Source organism: Geospiza fortis, unplaced genomic scaffold (genome assembly GCF_000277835.1).
Source record: "Geospiza fortis unplaced genomic scaffold, GeoFor_1.0 scaffold78, whole genome shotgun sequence".
NCBI lineage: Eukaryota > Metazoa > Chordata > Aves > Passeriformes > Thraupidae > Geospiza > Geospiza fortis.
The window spans coordinates 449,761-469,260 of NW_005054339.1; the positions used below are offsets into that span (position 1 = coordinate 449,761).

At 47.8% G+C, this 19,500-nt stretch overlaps 1 protein-coding gene across 1 annotated transcript in view; it reads right to left on the reverse strand.

Moving 5' to 3' along the window:
- BSN (bassoon presynaptic cytomatrix protein) overlaps nucleotides 1-19,055 on the reverse strand; it is a 64,966-nt gene extending 45,911 nt beyond the window's left edge. Inside the window, 3 exon segments of the mRNA XM_031058225.1 lie at nucleotides 18,141-18,425; nucleotides 18,427-18,481; nucleotides 19,039-19,055. Coding sequence (XP_030914085.1) covers nucleotides 18,141-18,425; nucleotides 18,427-18,481; nucleotides 19,039-19,055 — 357 coding nt within the window.
- Nucleotides 19,056-19,500: the final 445 nt, after the last annotated feature.

Here is a 19,500-nt window from a genome sequence, read left to right on the forward strand (position 1 = left end):
TTTAAACATTGATAAGAATTATAAATTGAACATACACACACACACACACGTATAAAATTACAGGCATGGTGGGCTAGATTGTGACCCTCTGCAGAGCAGGTACATAAGGGGGACCAAGATCCATCCCTGTGCGCTGTGGTTTCAAAATCATCTAGAAAAACATCAAGAAAAGCACATGTTTTAAAAGGATCTGAAATGATACAGACACAGCTTGAGTCTGTAAGGCTTCTGCAGTTATTCTAACACCACCTATTTTAGGAGACTATGTGAAAATAGCCCATCCCCAGTATTTGTTACCAGGAGATGTGAGGGAGTGCTGGTTATGTGCAGGTTGTTTTTTTCCCCTGTGGTAAGACAATACAGCTCTAAAAGTATCTCAAGTATAGAGTTCAGCCTTTGCAGTGGGCAGAAGCTTTAAAATGAGCACTGTAAGCAGAAAAACATCGTAATTGAGCATCCAAGATATTTTCACGCCAAAATGTAGGATTATAATTAAGAATAATTCTGTCTTTGCTGAGGGTTGGTTATTTTGGACCATTTGGAGGTCACCCAGGATGTTATCCTACTACAGAAAAATAAAAAAACCAAAATGGAGAGACCATATTTAGATTACCATATTTATGACTTTGGAGATTTGAGATGGAATGGTTCCTCACCAGCTCTACCCATTCAGACCTCACTGCAGCCAAAGCCACTGACCTTGCTAGCTGTACACCCCCGTGCCAGAGGAGGCCACTGGGCTCAGGCCATCTGACCTGCTTTAAACAATTATTTCAGACTGGGAAGAACAGGTCCCAAGTCATCTTGAGTCCAGCATCATCAATCCCACCCAAAGGTGACCATTTTGGACACAACAGCTTTGTTCAGCAGAAGATACAACCCACACTCATCATTTGGCATGAAACGAGATGTACAACAAGCTGAAAAAACAGCAACCAAGTTCATGGGAATTCAAAACAGAAAAGGAATGTGGGTTTTCTCTGAGTTGCTGAAAACATATGTATTTAATAATTCTACAAAACTGAAATCCTGAAAAAAAGCCCCTAACTATGTTTGGGAAGAGCACGACAGGGCACCTCCAGCAGCAGCTCTTCAAATCCCAGAGCCCCGAGTGGGCCCCTTCCCCAGATGAAGCCACCCTCCAGCAGATGCACCCCAAGGTCACAGCTCCCTCTGCCTTTTGCAGGCACCAGTATGAGTATAAAAATAACCCTAGCTGGAACTGGGTAATGAAGGTACTGTGCTAATCAGACTAAGAGTGAGGCTCAACAGCAGGATCACTGACTGGATGGAGACAGGTTTCATTCATGGCTGCTACTGGCTTATCCTGGAGGAACGCTGCAACAGCCTGGCCTCCCAAGAGCTGCCAGCGCCCTGCCTAGAGTGTCCTTAAGTGTCTTCACCTCAGCAGCTCTGCCTGCACATGAAGAATGTTGTCACAAAATCAGCCAGTCAGCGAAATGTCCCTTCCATCCGTGCCTGCCGGGTACACTCCCGAGGAGCTCTCTGGGGGGCATGTCTCGTGTTTTACTTGTCACACTGAGCTCTGCCAAAGCCACATACATACTCTGCAATTAAACAATATCCTGATCCAAGGGAAGAGGCAGACCTAGAAGGCAGCCCTTGGCTAGAGAACAGAGGGAACAGCAAGTTGTGGGGAGCTGGGATACTGCTGGGAAGGCAGGAGGTGGGAATGGCTGCAGGAGAGCAGGGAAAGCTCAGCAAATCCTGGAGCAGCTGCTGATGCATGGAAAAAACTAAAGGTACCATGTGAATCAGGTTTCCTACACCATCCCAGACTGGAGTGCATGACAAATATATACCTTTTTCTGAAGTTTTAGGTTTGTTTTATAGCAAAATTAAATTCCCTCTGGAAGTGTTTGAGGCAAAGTTTGGATGGGGTCCTGAGCAATCTTATCTAGTGGAAGGTGTCCCTGCCCATGGCAGAGGGTTGGAGCGAGGTATCTTGAAGGTCCCTTCCAAGCCATTCCATGATCCTGTTGCTGAGTTCTCCTACAGCAGCAGAGGGACAGTTTGCCATGGAGCTTGTGTGTGGAGGGCAGGAAAAGCAGCCCTGGTTGTTTGTATCAGTGCTCAGCCTACATGCAAACGCAAAGAGGAGCCTGCAAAGCGTCTCGTGGAGGCTGTGATGTGGGGTATCAGCCAGAGTCTGAGCTGAGGGGCACAGATAACACCAGGAGATGGAGTCTCCTGAGGTGCCTTGGGAGGACCATGAGCAGCCCAGGGTGCAGGAGCTGTTGTGTGCCCAGGGCCAGGCTGCATGTCAAGACATCACCAGAATTCATGCCTGCATCCAGGTGGAGAGGAGGCGGATGCAAACATGCAGGCAGCGTGGGCTGAAGCTTCCTGGTCCAAATCTAAAGCACAGTTTGAGGAGAATCCAGGGCTCCAGAGAAAATGTGCAATTAGGACTGTTTCAGCACTTAATTGACAGGAGAATTGGTCACAGAGGCAAAAAGTCACTTGTCAAAAAGGCCACCTTATGCTCATCTTTATCTTCAAACATCTCAATATAAATAAAATCTAGTCCTTGGCACTCCTGCCCAGAAGGGGAAGCCACCGGAGCCGTCAGTAATCATCCTGCTAAAGCTTGCCAGAAAATAATCAACTTGCTCGCTTGCTGGCGAGTGAGAGGAACCAACCCCCAAACTCATCTCCTTCTCTGCAAATAACAGATGGGAAACTGCGTTTGTCCAGAGAATCGAGCTGCGAAATAAGACAGTGCCATTTCATCCTATGAGTCACTTCTCAAACAGTTTCCTTTCTCTGGTTAGCACTCCCTGAACCAACCCCAGGCTACTTGAGCACATCTCCTCTCTCCAAAGGGCGTCAGGAGGCACTGACCCCCACGAGGCTCTGCAGTTTCAAAGACAACCTCCAGCATCTGCACCTCGTTGTTTGGTCCATCTTTCCCCGCACCACGCTACCACGGACAGGGGAATGAAGCGTACGATCAAAGGAAATAACTGCATGCCCAACAGCTTTGCAACCAACCTTGATCTGCCGTCATAGGCAGCACGGTGCTCCCCGGCAGCATCCCCCATGGCTAGCTCCTCAGGAAGTGAGAGCATCCCCTCCTTTACTGCTTGCCCTCGCTGGCAGAGAGGAGCAGATGGGCAGAGGAAACCTTTCCAGCGCCAGACCCAGCGCTGCTCCTCTGCTCCCCCCGGAGCGTGGGTCCACCAAACAAGGCGCTGCCTAGCTAAGCAAACCGGCAGTGCCGCCGCCCGAGGCAAAGGGACAAGTCCTTCCAGTTCATTAGGGAAGGTTTCTTGTGCGATTTGCTGCCTCACTAGCTCCTGTTTAGACAGCCTTTGTTCCTCGTCCGCAGGAGCGCATGAAAGATTTGGACGTCTGTACGTGCTGGGAGGACGCTGCTCCCTGGGCCGGGCAGGGAGCGCGGCAGAGAGCTCACCCCGGGCTTCAACCTCCCGAGCTCGGCACGCCGAGGTGCTCTAAGTGCAGCTCCGGGTCCCTCTGGCTCCGTAATGCAGGATTTCCACGGGAGCCCCCTCGGCCAAGGAAAGCCTAATGGCTTGCTTTGCCTTTTTCTGCTGCTGCTCCCGTGCCCTGCTGCCAGCCGAAGGACGGACGTCCTGAGTAACAGGAGCCTCCGGTCCTGCTCACTCATTGTCTCCTGCAGAACTAAAATAGCAGCAGAGGAGCTCAAAACTTTCCATTCCCTGGTATCTCCTGCCCAAAGAAGAGGAATACATGAGGCCATGGGGCTCCTCGGGGTGTCATGTGCAGCAGCGATGCAATTCACAGCTATAATGCTATAAAGAGCACAGGCTCTCACAGTAAATAGACTTGTAACAGATCAATTTAAAAGCAGCCCAGTTTCCTATTAGTAACACAGAATAAAATCATCCATTTACTGCATGGCTCACATTTATTCAGCTCTGAGTGGTCCCTGTTGTAGCCTTGCTCATGAGCTTGCAGCTCCTTTGGGAACCCTCCTGGACAGCTACAGCAATGGGAGATAATGGCTGTAGCTCAGGGACTAAACTAAACACTCTTGAATATTTAAAGGTCCTTTCACCCCCAAACTTTGCAGTACCTTGGCAGCATCAACATCTGAGTATAGCACAGCAGTGATGATGGCAGAGAGGAGCATGATCCTCTGACCCACATGTCTAGGATGGAAGGTTTTAAACACTAAAAACAATTCTGGTGCTGGCGTAAACAGCCCAAAGTGTTTTCAGAGACAGGGTTGCAGACCTGATGTTACAGTCTCACACCTTCTCCAGACTGAAGGAGCCAAGTTAAGTCTAATTTATCCTGGGCTAGTGTGTATTTATGAGTGAAGCCACTGGAATGAAAAACTTGTGTGAATGAACACATCATAGTGGATCAGTGCATCAAAGCAGAGTGTATCTTCTACCTTTCTTTTTTTTCTTGTTGTTGTTATTCTGGATTAAATATGTAACAAATGCTCTTGCAGAATTTAGGGCCTGAAGATAGACAAGCCACTGCACAATCTTTTTACATACCTAAACAGACTTAATTGCTCAATTATTCCAGATAAACACGATAAGTTGCCTGTCATGAATAATTTATAATCCAGCTAGCCACACAATCTGTGAAACACAAATCTATGGCTGCAGCAAAAGAAATGCAAACAGATGCCATGATCCCAAGACACCTTTCTGGGTACTAAACGCTGGTCAAAGGAGCAATAGGCTGCCCAGGGAGGTTTGATCTTCCACAAAACCCTTTGGACAGCCCAGACCTTCCATCTGGGTTATTGTTGCTGAGAGGATGCAATTATTAACAAATGAAATAGGGACAAAGTATGGGTGTGCACCTTGGAGGAGACAGGCACAGCACACACCCCCCTCCTGTTCATGGTCTGGATGTGGCTGGGTGTCCCACACAGCCCTTCCTGGGTTGTACTGGTTTCCCCAGGAATTGCATCAGATGATGGTGATGAGCTGCAGAGCTGCAGTGAGGCACAGCAGGATGCAGTGCTGGAGGATGGAGGCCCACAGCACCTGCCACAAGGGACAACACTCACAGTGCCAGGGAAGAGATAAGGGCAGGAGCACTGCCAGGGGGAGGAAAGGTCCCATCCAGCCAGAACTTACCATGCTTGGATGGGAGAGACCTGAGAAGGCAACCTGGAAGGAGTCCAGGAGGAGGGTTAATCCCAAACCCATGACAAAGCCATCCCAGGCAGCTCCCTTCCCACAGCAGAGGAGAAATGAACCAGGCAGAGGCACAGGCACCAGCTCCTGGCTCCAGTGACCCCAGACAAATGCAAGGGGCTTTCCCACGGGGCTCAGGACCTTACCACAAACCTTGAGCCTCTTTATGACTCTCTGAGAAGCAGAGGAGAGGCACTGGGTAGATTTCCTCCAGCCTGGGCACCCCTTCCCAGAAATGGCTTGTCCAGTCACCAATGGCCTATTTTAAATAGATTAGATTAGGTTTTTTGTGTTGGAACTCCTTTCCCTGTCCAAATATATCTGGACATCCAAATACACCTGGCATAATGACATAAGTCATCACCTACTAAATAAAATTTACACAAGAATCTGCAAACAATTAGTTTGCATAGATACCTGTAAATCCACATCACTTTTAATTGGGTTTTTATAGCTATTATTTAGCCTTGAAGAAGGGGCTACTTCACTGACAGCCAGTCTACAAAAGCAATCACCCTGTCATCAAAAAAATAAAAGCTAGTTGCAAAGCAGGATTAAAATTGGTCATTCAAATAATGATTTGATGAGAGTTGGAGTTGTTCAGCCTAGAAAGAGAAGACTCTAGGAGCCCCTAGAGCCCCTTCTAGTACATGAAGAGGCTACAAGAGAGCTAAAGAGGGACCTTTTACAAGGACAGAAAAACAGGGAACAGCTTCACACTGACAAGAGGGCAGGAATAGAGAGGATATTGGGAAGAAATTAATTACTGTGAGGGTGCTGATGCACTGAAACAGGATGAGCAGGGAAGTTGTGAACTTCCCATCCCTGGACATGTTCAAAGCCAGGTTGGATGGAGCTTGGAATTACCTGGTTTAGTGGAAGGTATCCCTGCCAATAGCAGGAACTGGAAGGAGATGAGCTTTAGGGTCTCATCCAACCCAAACCATTCTGGGATTCTAGTCTATGATATTTTGCTTGCTGAGCTGAAGTCAGCATTGCCATGGAGATCTAAACCAATACACCAGAAAGGTGAATAAACTCTTAATGAAAAAGAATCCTGTTACTTGAAAGATTGTCTTTTCTGTCACAACCCAAGCCAAAATTTGAAGTGACCCCATTCAAGAGCTTTCTGCAGCCTTCCTGAATAGGGGCCCACAGGATTACCATAGAGTAACCTGCTTAGGACACCTCAGCACAACTGAAAACCCTGGGCAAGCTTACAACAAAAGCCAGTTTAGTTCAGCTCAAATAAAGGGTCAAGTACTCAACTGCAAGACTACAAACTGCTACAAAAGAGAAAGGCACTACAATAGAAATCACTCAGGTAAAACACCAAAAATATTGCAGGAGCAAATGCTCTTCTAGGGCTTCTTAGCTTTCCTTTGAAAGATCTCCAACAAGCAGCACACGGGCAGTGCCAGCTGCAGTGCTCCATGTCCATCCAGACAGCAAGAAAACTACAGAGGAGCAAACTGCACAGTTCAAGCTGATTCCACCCTGCTTTGATTTGCTCCAATGCCAGTCAGAAAGCCCTTCTGAAGAGAAACACTAAAACTTGTTGTCATGCCCTGGCTGTAAAGCCAGGTGACTCGTGTGTAATCACCACAGGACTGACTCTGATGAACCACAGGGCTCATTTTTTGCAGGTGAGATAGCAGCAGTGATCACAGCTCTCCTCACTTTCGGGGGTTCAGCTGGAGAGATCTTGCTTCTGATTTTCAAGTATCATGCATCAAAATACCCAGCTGAACAGTGGGAGCCAGGCTGACTGCAAGCAATCAACCCCAAACTGCCTCAAACCGGGCAGAGAAGGCATGGATTGGCCAGCAAGCGGGAAGCAGCAGGATCCACGCACCAGGAGGGAAAAACATTTGATATCCAAATAAACACCACCTTCCCATAAGCTTTTATCTGCCCACAGCCTTGTCTGTTGGCGTGGGCTGACTCCTGGCACACTGCAGAGAAAGAAAAGGAGGAGCAGGTCTGAAGCACGGGGTGCAGCAGGCGTTGGGATGCGGCACAGCACGTGGTCCATGGGGATGCTGCTCTTTGGTGCACAGTGACCTGCTCCTGCAGGGAGAGGGTCCTGCCATGCCAAGATCTTTGCTTCCCAGCAGGATGCAGGCTGGATGGCACTGGACAAGTGCCTGCAGCTGAAGACATGGGAAAAGGCATTGGATGGAGAAGAAGGGTGACTTGGGGTAAGAGCTTGAGCTGGCCAAAATCATTAGGAAGGGCACAGAAGCTTTCAGTTTTTACTGTAAGAGTGACATTGCCCAATTTTGGCTCTTGGTTGGAGATCCCTCAGTGCAGTGGAGCTCTTCAGGGCTCTCCAAATGACATGTCATTCAAAACCATCAGATCATGAGACTTTTTTGGGCAGAACTGCAAAAACTTTACACCCAGGATCTGCATAAAGCATTATTATTCCAATATCTCCCCATGGTTTCAAAAGGGATTTGGCACTGGAATTAGTTATATTTTGGAAGTCTCTGGATTTTTTTTCCTTCCTAATTCAATAAAGCAGTAACAATTGTCTGCTGAGAGCAAGTAGTGGGATCCCAGAAGCAGCTCAAAGACAGATGGCAGCAGCAGCATGCCTGTTTGGGGATAGCTCTCAAAGCACTCTCCAATTTGAAAGCCACAATCATATCAGCTGGAAAATTAATATGACAGGTCACAACATAGGGTAGAGTGTGTAAAAATAAACTTCAGGGCATTAGCTGGCCTGGCCCAGCATCTTCATACTGACTTGGTACTCCAAGAAGAATCAGGATTCATGTCCCAATCTGCCAAAGGTCCCTTGAGCAGGTTGCTGAGGAGAAGATGACAGCACCATGCATGGGGTACAAGGGCTCATTTTAACTGGGCTTCACCTATTGGGATGGCTTCCAGAACTGTTGGTCTTGCACTAACATACTGTGCTCCATCAAATACTGATGGAGTATTTGCTTTTCTCAAAGCTTGAAAGATTTTGCAATACATAGCGTATGTGGGCAAAACAGAGGCAGGTGAACCCAAGGACAGGCCTCTCCTCCACTAAGTATGCTCCTTATTTCAGAGGAATCCAGAAATACAGGTAATTCAACTCTTTCTCAGGTCCCCAGAGTAATTTTAACACAGACCACTAGTTTTTAGCCAAACCTCTCCACTAGACCTGGTATTTTATCTAGTGGGCATCATACTGAGAACAGAGGTTCTCAGGGGGCAAGGGCAGCAAGCAGTGCCTTCCAGGAGATCAGGACAGGCATGGGGAGGAAGGGCAACATGGTATACCTGAGAGAACAGGAAGGTCTGAACAGAACCAGTGAGCAACTCAGAGCCATGACAAAGCTGTTTTTGGAGGAAGCTCATATTCAAGGAGTCACAGGGACATGCCCTTTACAGCTTCTAGGGTGTTCTGCGATTAGAGGGGAAAAAACCCCAAAACTAAAACCCCAAGGGGAGCTCCCACTCCTAGGTCCAAGCCCAGCAGTGCCCCACTCCGTCCCACCCAGCTGGTTGCTGCACTACACGTGCAGCCCTATAGTTTGCATCCTTAGCAGGTTTTAATGGGGAACGCTTGCTGATCCTGCGATTCCTGCAGAGCTGAGCTACGAGCAGTGACAAGCTCGTTTGCTCTTTGGGGACAGGGCTTCAAATAGCTGCTGGCTTGCGGCAATTAAAAGGGGCAGAGCGCTGCCTGCAACTCCGGCAGTCGCGCTGTGACTGATGCAAGCGCCGGCTGGAGCGCTCTGATAAGGACGTTGGATGATTCAGAATAATCTGGGCTTTGCTGAACAGATGAGCCCCAGTGTTTGTGCTTCTGCTTCTGTCTAATGGGAATACTGGGCTGTGCTCATCGGAAAGGAGAGAGGGTGGCTGCAGGTAGGAGGGCACCAGAACTTCCTCTCTGTAAGACTGGTGGGCACATCTCTCCTGCCTGCTGCTCAGGTCTCTTTCTTCCATGGAGGTCTCCAACTTGAGGGTCTGGCCAGTCTGCCCCCTCAGCTTGGACATAGCAAGGGGGTGGCAAAGGAGCTGGGCAGGGAACAAAAAGTCAAGGCAAGGTTTTTTGCAATGCTGCTGCACAAACAGCTGGGCTCAATTAAGATACAGGAGATAGGCATCAAAGTGGGCAGAGCAGGGAGCAAGAGAGGAAGGGGAGGGACACACTTGTTGTTCTTCAGTCTTCAAAAACAAATTATAGCTGGTGTAGTGCTGCGTTACATACATGCCTTAACTCCTTCTGACAAACTTTTAATCTCACCGGCCTGCTGCATAGTCTACTCCCATTCCATTAAGATCACATTTTGCTCCCTGGATTTCCAGAGCCATTCTAACAATTTGGCTTTGATTTACTCAAAGCAGAAAGCCATGCCACTGGTACAGTCTATTTACAACATAAACTGACTCCAGAATGGAAATATCCCCCCTTCAGCTGTCCTTGATCAAAAGCTTTGTAGCTGAGATAAAACACCATTTAAATCAGAGTTAAAATAGTCAGTTTTCATAGTCTGTCAGCACCATACCCCTCAGATCTGGGCTGTCCAGGAGCACAGCTGCATATCATATCTCTGAAAAAAGCTGGGTACAGTAGGAGGGTGAGGTCTGGGAGCAAGGCTTGAATTAAGATGGTGAGAAATACCTCTGCAGGCATGAACTGCTGTTCCACAAACACCTCACTGCATACACAGGACTGCTTTCAGAAATCTCTGAGGCTTTTCAGCCCACCACGCTATGTAAATCCCTTTTTAGCATCTAAATGTGACCATGGCCAAGAGACAGGGCCAGGAAGAAGCAAGGTGGTTCATTGTGGTGGGAGCCCACACAGCTCTAAAAATAGCACTGGTGATCAGCTAAATTCAAGTTACAAGAGGCACTGACAAGATGCCACCACCTCTGTCTTTAAGGACCAGACAGACCTTGCATGTCACTATAATTCAAGGTGGGAAGAGCCATGTCACAACATCTCCTGCGCTGGGGTTGTCCCACTGGGCACCCCTTGCTGCACCAAAGATGCAGACCTGGGACAGCGCCGTAGGGGTGGGTGCAGAGTGGGCGCTAAAGCGCCTGACACCCTCCGTTACAACCACCCTGCTCTCTGCAGCTTGTAGAAAGACCGTAAATAGGAATGAATTCAGCTAGGATTAACTCAATCCCCATCAAAGCACTGAAAGCTCTTGAAGTTTCCTCCTAAGCGCTCCCCGAGGCAGCGCAGCGTTCCGGCAGCAAACACCCATCACAAACCGGAGCGCGCAGGCGAGGGCTGCACAGCCCTGCGCAGCTCCTGCTCTCGGGGCTGCGGCGTGTGCGCCAAGAGGAGCTGAGGGACTCAAACACTGAGAGAATTCACACACTCGACCGGCAGGAAAACCTGGAGCAGCACCCGTGTCAGCAAAATATCCCCATCCACCACCACGGGCTGTAAGGGATCTTATCCCTCTGCCCGGGGATGTTCAGGAGCAGGGAAGGAAAGCAAGCAGCCGTCACAGCAAAGCTCTCAGAGAGACAGGGAGCCGCTGACTCGGTACCCTGCTCCACTATGGAAAGCTTGACAGCCGTTTCCGATCCTCAGCTGGCTTTTCTTTTTAATGATGAAGTGATCTGGGAATTGGAAGCCAGAGGAAAGCCATGTCTCATCCAAGCAAACAGCTTGTTGTAACTTAATGTACCGAGGGAAGGAGGGCGCGGGGCGGCGGCGCTCAGCCCGTGCGGCTCGCTGGGCTCGGCATTTAGCGAGCGGCAGAAAGGAGGCCACTTCCCATCCCTCGGGAGGGCTCCTCTTCGCTTGCAGTTGTTTTAATTACCCCTCTGCATCGCAGCATCGCTCCAGCCTGCGGGAAGCCAGCCGAACCTGCCGGCAGCGGACAGGACCCACCCTGAGCAGCACCAGCCCCCTCAGTCACCAGCAAGCGTTTAGCCGAGATCTTCTCTGACATTTTCTACCAGCGAATTTTGCATTATTTGAATCATCCACGCAGAGCACAGCAAAAGGCGGCACATTGGGAGAAAGAGCCAGAATTACTCATGAGCTTTTTCTTTTCACGGGCTCTAACTTAAATTGTGATCTGTCAAAGAGATGAGTCGCTCATCATTGTGGATGGCTGGGAGAAGCTCCTGCTCGCTGTAGCAGGGGCCAAAAAGGCAAATCAGCCATTTCTAAGTACAAAGGCTCAGCAAGAGCAAGTGTGCTACTCTCCAGCTCCATTTGAGTTGCTTCATTCAGTGTTAATCACGCCATTAAAAAATTAAAGTCCCCCAAGGGATAACAGACACATCCTTGACTGCAACGCTGCAGATACAGGATGGAACACCTGGTGTAGGGATAAAGGGATTAAGAGGTGAAGGACGAGGGTGAGGAAGGGCTAAAACGTGGCAAATATGCATACACATACAACCTGTTAGTTCAGGGTGATAAATCCCATGTTCCTATCAATATTTTCTCACCATATAAAAATTCACAGAATATTCCGTGCAGCCACAAAGAGCAGATTTTTAGTGCCCAGCTCACAGGGTTCTCGTGAGGAGAGCTGCAGGGCAGAAAGCACTGGTCCTACCGGCCCATGGGGCAGATGCTGACCTCAGACACCGGGATGGAGCAGCCCTGTGGCAGCAGATGAGGCCAAGCATCCCTGCCCAGGCAGCTGCAGCCCAAATTGCTGTATCCTTAGGAGAAGGTAGCAGGCATGCCAAGCCCCAGCTCCTGCAAACAGCATCACCCACTGTCCATGCAGGTCACTGCTGGCTGAAGCTCTGGTAAAAACAAAGAAAAAACTGGAATCAAACACATCTCACTCCTATTGCACAGCAGGATCCAATGGAAAATTTCTCCCAGATCTGCAATGTAATGCCAACGACAGATTTATTTTTACAGCTATATGGTGAAAGAGGATGATCTCAAAAGACAAATTATTCTAAAATGGGCAACTTGACTCAGCAACACAGGGGTCTGGCTGAAAATAGGGTACAACCTACCATATATACACACAAAAAGCTAACACCACAGCAGAGCAAAAACACTGCTTGCCCGAGGGTGTCCAGGGGTTTGATCTGATCACAGGAGGAAAAAACACACCTCTGAACTTGCTGACAGGTGAACACAAGGAAGGACAACTGCTGACAGAGCCAGCCCCACCTCCCCACAGACACCATAAGCATGACACCAGTGTGAAATGCCCCAAGGGATGATAGACTAGAGAAACATTTATTTTTCAGACTCAACACCTTTTCTTTAAAATGAGAGGGAACTATAACCTCTAAACAGAGCCTGTGTTTATCCATGAGCACAGTAATACAGGTGCAGGACATGCAGGACCACACACGTGCCAATGGCTGAGGCTGGAGGTGCTTCATGGCCAGGAAAACAAACACTTCCTGAGGTCCCAGGGGCAGGAGAAAACCTCGTTGGCTTTGCCTTGTTCAGCTAGAGAAGAGACTGTGTAAATGTAATATCACTGTCACAGCTTATCCTCTGCCATCCCTCCCATTGCAATGAGCTACATCCAACATGGAGTTGATGCACCCAGAGGAAACTTAGAAATTTAGGAAATGTCATGCCAGCATGGCCCCATGGCTTCTCAATAAAGATCCAAAGAGGTGAAGAACACTTTGGTTGCTTGAAAAGGCAGGGAGAAACATGGGAGATAAAATTTCTCACAATACTCATGTTTAATTATCTGTCAGAAAGTAGATCCCTGTTTTCATCCAGTCCTTCAGTGCTCAGCCCTGGTGAAAGCACTGATGCCAACAAGGATTCTACCCACACCTGCACAGCATCAGAGACCTGTGAATGTTTGGATGTTGAATGAATGACAGGTAGGAGAGGAGATGGGTGAGAGGAAGAGATGGGGATTCACTGCCATTAATAACAAACATTGGTTTAATGTAGAATTGATAACCCCCCCTGGCCTGCTAAGCACAGCCCTTGCCTTGCAGGGTTTCTGAACCAGTGGCCACTAGTCCAGCCAAAGCCTCCTGCAGGGTAAATCAGTTAGATTGGGCCCCTAACTCACAAATATGCTGGGTTTTACCAAAAATTGGACCAACATGGTGCAATGTGTACAACTGGGACAATGAACCAAATGAGAAATGGGGTCCTTTGAAAGCAGTGTAAGAAGAGCTTCACAATTTCAATATTTGAGTTTTTTTCAGTCATTTGCAAAATGACTGAGGTGATGCTGTGGGCAGGCACCACTCTTGACAGTACAGCCAGGTTGGAAAAGGCTTTGGACCACAGACCATTCCTCCAGTGCCAACAAGCCCCACTCCTCCCATCAGACATGCTCTGCATTGTGTCACCCTTCAGCTTCCCCCAACTTCTTTTTTCCACTTTACCCAAATTTTCTTATACTACTGAGCAGAAAACCATCTGCTGTGAGGTTATGACAGGATAAACACAGCCCTACACAATGCTCACATTATTTCAGTCTCATCTCCTCAGCTAATGGTCTATTTTCCATTAATACAATTTAAACATTTACTTAAAAACTTTAAATTATTTTTGTGGCTACCTCTTCTTGCTACAGATAACTCAAGAGGTGCTGAGAATTTTCTTCTCCTGTCAAACAACCCTGACCACTGTTGGGAAACCAACCAGCAAGTTTTTAATTCTCCTTAAGACTTTTTACGTTTCGCTTGCTGAAGGTCCGTGACCAAATGTTTGTGATGAGCTTACATGGCACAGAGCATTCAGGGAACAGATTTGCTCTCAAATATTTTAAATATTTCATAATTCATTATATTCATAGCATAAAAAGTACAAAGAACCTCTTCAATCTCCCTAAGTGGAGCTAAAAACGTGGGGCAGTTTAACAATTATAAGTATAAATATGGCCACAAATACAGCAAATAAAATCAAAACAGCTCGGGGACAAAAGCAGGGCCTTCAAAAAGAAATTTGGTAAAGAACACACATGTATAAACATGTTCCTTTTATATAGGGAGGTGCATCTGAATATTTATGAAACTGCCTCTAATAAACACCACTTCAAATTGAAAAAGGCACAATAGAAATGTAAGGCAGACAAGAAAGGTTTCCTATAATCCCAAGTGGTTCCAAGCAGATCTATTAGGCAGCCAGGCATTTTGAGTTTCATTTCAGCTCTAACTAAAGCACACGTTTTAATGCTGTGCTGCTGCTCTTGATTAAAATCAAACTCAAGTTCCTCGTGTTTTTGGTTTAGTGCTTAGGATGGTGAGAAAACAAATTAAAAGAAACCAAACAAATTTTAAGAGAAGACTGAAGAAGAAATTAATTTATCAAATTAGCAATGTGCAGCAGCACTTCAAAACCCCAGAGAAGCAGAAAGGATGCCTGCAGGTTACTCCTTATGATACCAAACAGAGCAAATCCAATCAGATGAACATGCTGCTGGATCAGTCAGGCGAAAGCCACAGGAGCGGCAGAACAAAGTGCAAGATGTATAAAAAGAGGATTTTCTAAACCTATTGTACTGGTTTGAAACTGAGCTATTCCCCCTGGAGGAGATGACAGCATCACTGGTATGGTCCTGCAGAACAAGCTGTCCAAAAACACCCTCAGAGACAACACAGAGGAAAAGTAGAAAAAAAGTTTTAATGAGAAATTAAAAATCATACTAGAACGTGAAAGCTGCAATGTTGCACTTAAAATAACACATCTCCATTCAAAAACCTATTTTCTGCACAGGACTGGAAACAAACTGCTAGGTTTTAGCATGTTATTTCAAAACTTGTTGTCTTTAATGGTGCCACCATTGCTCCCTGCTTGATAATTCCCTTTCCTTGCTTAAAATAACTGTCTATGGCAAGAGCACTGACCTTCAGGAATAAGTGAATGAACAAGGAAAGCAGCTCGCCAGCACACGACCAAATTGAAAACTATGACAGCAGCTATTTCGGGGCATGGGATGAACAGAGGGAACAATATAATTATCTACATGTAAAATATGAGTGACACCAGCAGCAGACAGGAACTTCTGTTTGCCCAGTCTTGTGAAACAAGAACGAGCTGCTACTCAAAGTAATAAACAGACAGTGAAATAAAAACCCCAAAAAGAGATTTTGTTTTTCTCAGCAAGCGATCAACTCAAGATGCCACAGAAGCTGATTGCTTCGTCAGCACAGAAATTCATGACTTGCTTTTAAGATAAAATGACCATCAAGCCAAACAAAAAGGAATAAAATAACAGCCAAAGAAAAATAGTGTTTCAAAGGGAATTATGTGCTTCTGAGAAGAAGGTATTACTGAAGTACAAAGTGAAGGTGGTGCAGTCAACCCTCCTCTGAAAAATCTGCTCTTGGAGTTGAAAGTGGCAAGATAGGGCTTGATGGATTACAGCTCATACACAAAGTCTATTATTTTCTTTAAATATATATTACAAAAAGCTATTTTATGCTATGGATATATATACAAGTAAAAGACTAATGAAAACAAAGTGTTTATACAAGATTTATATTTATATACAACTCTCAAAACAGTTTGAGAGATCATTATGCCAAACCAGCCCTGCAGCTCCTACCTCACCATGCCAGTGGTTTCTGGCAGTTCCACAGATTGCACAGGAGAGGATGTACCAAGCAAAACACAATTTTGGTTTTCTTGGGTTTGATTTGCTTAGAAAATGTGGTATTTTTGATGATTTAATCCTGCTAGAGAGCCTTGAAAGCAGAAAGAAGTTACAAATTCACATCTACTGCAGCACAAAGTGGCAGTATCAACTACACACACGAAAGTACATTCACAAGGAAATGCAAATAGAGAACACAACACCTCATGAGCAATGCTGTGCAGCCACCCTGCAGCACCTGCTGGGTTGGATGGAGCAGACTGTGTGGATGTTTTCCCTGTGAGGGAAGGCAGTGGAGCAGCTGGGCCCAGCATGTCCACCTTTGGAAGGTTCCAGGACCCAGTGGGGTACAGCCTCGAGATCCCTTCCCTGCTTGCTGCTTTGAGCACAGGTTGGAACAGGAAACCTCCAGAGATCCTTCCCAACCCACCAAGACAGAAAGTACCCTTCCAGCTGCCTCCACTACCCCTCAGCAACAGCACCAGGATGCTTCAGGCACCTCTCTGTGTGACTCTGGAACAGCAGCACAAGGAATGATGTTGAGGAAAATGAGTCACACTTCCAACAAGGCAGCAACCACTGCTGCTCCCCCAGCCAGTCCATCACACGGGCTGCTAACATGAGCTGCAAACACTTCTCTTGGACAACTGTTTTCATCCTCCAGCTCCCACAACGACCTACTTACAAGTCATAAGGTTGCTTGCTGCTGAAATGCATATTTAAACTCAGGACAGACCAAAAAAACAACCTCTTTTTCCATTTCAGGTCCATTTTTTTTAATTTGATGTTTAAAAATGCTCTGCAGTCAAACACGTTTCTGAGGGCACAGAGACCTAGAGATGCCAAGAGCAAAATGGCCTAGAGCTGCTAAGCAGAGTCTCTGTGCACAGACATGTTTTAATGTTGGTATCTGCAAGAGAGACTCGAGATAGTGCCCACTGTGGGTAAGCTCTTGGGGCAAAGCAGAAGAGACAAGACCAGAAACTTTGAAACTGTTGCATTTTTATTTTGTTATTTCCTTGTTCACTGATACTGTTCAGAGTAACTGGACAACTTCCAAGGCAATGCTTGGACACCAAATTAATGTTTGGCAAATGTAATTAAAAACGAAATTTATAAGCAAAACAGAAAAGTGGCCCATGGCATTTCTTTGCAGGACCCTGAATTTCCACCTCTCTTTATTAAGATCTGAGACCTTATTCAGACCTTTGCAGAGGTAAATACCTGTGAAGTAATATCAGGAACCAGCTAGTTATGCATCATTATAGCAGGGGTATCTCCTTCATGGGGCAAGACTATTTACAAGGGCATGTAGTGACAGGACAGGGAGGAGTGGGTTCAAATTCAAAGAGAGTATGTTAGACTAGATAAAAGGAAAAAATTCTTTACTATCAGTGTAGTGAGGCACTGGAACAGGTTGCCCAGGGAAGCTGTGACTGTCACATCCCTGGAAGTGTTCAATGCCAGGCTGGATGGAGCTTGGAGCAACCTGGTCTAGTGGAAGGTATCCCTGCTCATGGGAGGAGGCTGGAACTACATGATCTTCAAGGTCCCTTCCAACCCAAACCATTCCATAACTCTATGATTTCTTCCATCAGGATAAAGGACTGGAAGGCAGGAGGTCCTCAATGATGTTTAGACACTGCTGTGTCTAGCATCAGGAGAAAGCATTGTATGTTTACCACAAAATGGCTACTGGCAGTAAATCCTGGGTATCCAGGGGGCTTCAGTGCCTAAATCTTGTCTTATCAAGCACTGGAGTGGCACAGTTGCTTTCCAAAGTGCGGCTTTAAGTTTCTGTTTTAAGATGAGAAACCCCTGCGGTTTGGCTTTTAACAGCTGAAAAAACCATCCAATCACTTCCCACCCTGCGTGGAGATCTGTGACCTGAGAGATTGGCACAGGGAGCCCCTCACCTCAGCCAGCCCCAGCACCCACCCCAGCACCGCTGCCGGATCCGCCCCCAGAGCCCCGAGCATCCATCTCACACATCCCACGGTGGGAACGCTCCTCCCCCGGCACTGCCGCGTGTCGTGCACGACTCCTGGCGCTTCCCTCCCTGCGCCGAGCGTGACGCGGCTGGAACCCACCAGAACCTGCTGTGAGTCAGGGGCTGAGACACTCCTCACCTCAGCCTGCAGTGCAGCCCCCCTGCTCCCCTGCTTGCTGTCGAGTCCTTTGAAAATGGAGAATTCAGCCTGACTGTCTTGGTGTCCCAACAAAGACTGAGCGCTGGTAATCTACCAACCCCCTTCAACTAATTTATCTGCCCCATTTCATCAAAGTTCACATTATCACAATTATTCCCTTATTACCAGCAGAACCTTTGCTCATGGTGAATGCTTTGCAGCTGCCAAAAGCAAAGGTGCAGCTTCTGTGCTTGGAGAAAGCAAGAACCCCCCCGAAGCAGCCAGGAGGCTGCATGAGGAAGAGGAGGCATTACCTGGGTGAGGTGCGGGTTGGGGTTGAAGCCACACTGGTTGCAGACCTTGCTGTGACACTGAGTGCAGGCATTGAAGTTAGGCTGGCCGGGGGAGGAGGTGAGCTCTGTCGTCTTGCAGATGGGGCAGAGGGTGCTGCTGGGGAGGGGGGCGATCTGCGGGACGGAGTAGGGAGAGGTGGGGGTGCTGCCCCGCTCCGGTGACACCGAGGGAGACCTCCCCGAGCCCTGGCTCCTGGCGTCCACCTGCAGCGTCCTCCGCGGCCCCTCTGCCGCCGCTGCAGGCTGGGCCCCGCCCCCCCCACCCCCCGGCCTGCTCCAGCTGCTCCGGTCTCCTCAGCGTGCTGAAACACCATCAAAACACACAAAATAAGCCCAAGTTTCAAACATTTGTATGCCAGTTAATGTAGAAAACTGCTACAGCACCCTCTCCCCCTCAAAATCCCAGCTCAGCCAAGAAGGCACAGCAGAGCCCCACTGCAAAGTAGGGAAATTGCTCAGATCAGCAGAAGGATACATGTTACCTTACGAAACCAGGCGCGATTTCAAGCTTTCTCTTATATAACCCAGCGGCAGAGATGCAATTGAATTACTCGGTGTATTCTGAGTTGAACTTTAGTCAGAAAGTTGCACATAAAAACGTGTGTGAGAAGTTTGAGAAGCTCAGCCTCCTGCCAGCCAGGGCTCCCAGCACTTCTCCAGCACAAACCCACTGGAAGAAGCAGCCGTGACTCTGCTTTGCAGCCTGCAGGGCCCTTTCTGCAGGGACACGACCAACACGCACTAAACTGGCTTCTCACAGCCTACTTTCACAAGTGGCTGTGAAACCAGAGCCTATTTATTAAAGGAAAACCCCTCCAGAAGCCTAATGGAGGCAGGAGAACTACTTGTACTTCCTCACCTGTCAGGCAAAACCATGCAAGTCACAGGTGAAAGCAGCTAAAGGCTTCTTTCCCAGGGGCCACAGCAGTGGGAAATCAAGAGAGAGCACGCTGGCTCCCCTTTAGTAATCAGCACTGAAGTGGCAAACACAGACAACAGGGATTTTGTGGGCTAGCTGCCCCCAGCTGAACCCTCTTCTGGGTGATGTGAGTCTTGGCTGAGCAAAAAAAGCCAGCTGGGATGACTCTGGTCACCAGGACAGGGTGATGAAACCTCCCTGTGAAACCAGAGCTACTTACAAGGAGCAACCCTGAGGTTGGCATCGCACCCACTGCTGGTTCTGCAGCAGTCCCATACTCTGTGTAGGATGCTCAGCACCCCACAGTGCTGAGGGATGCTCCTGGCCATCCCAAGGAGCTCTGGAGCAGCTCCAGCTGCAAGAGCTTTGAGCTGTTGTGCTGCAGTGCACAGCATGACAGCC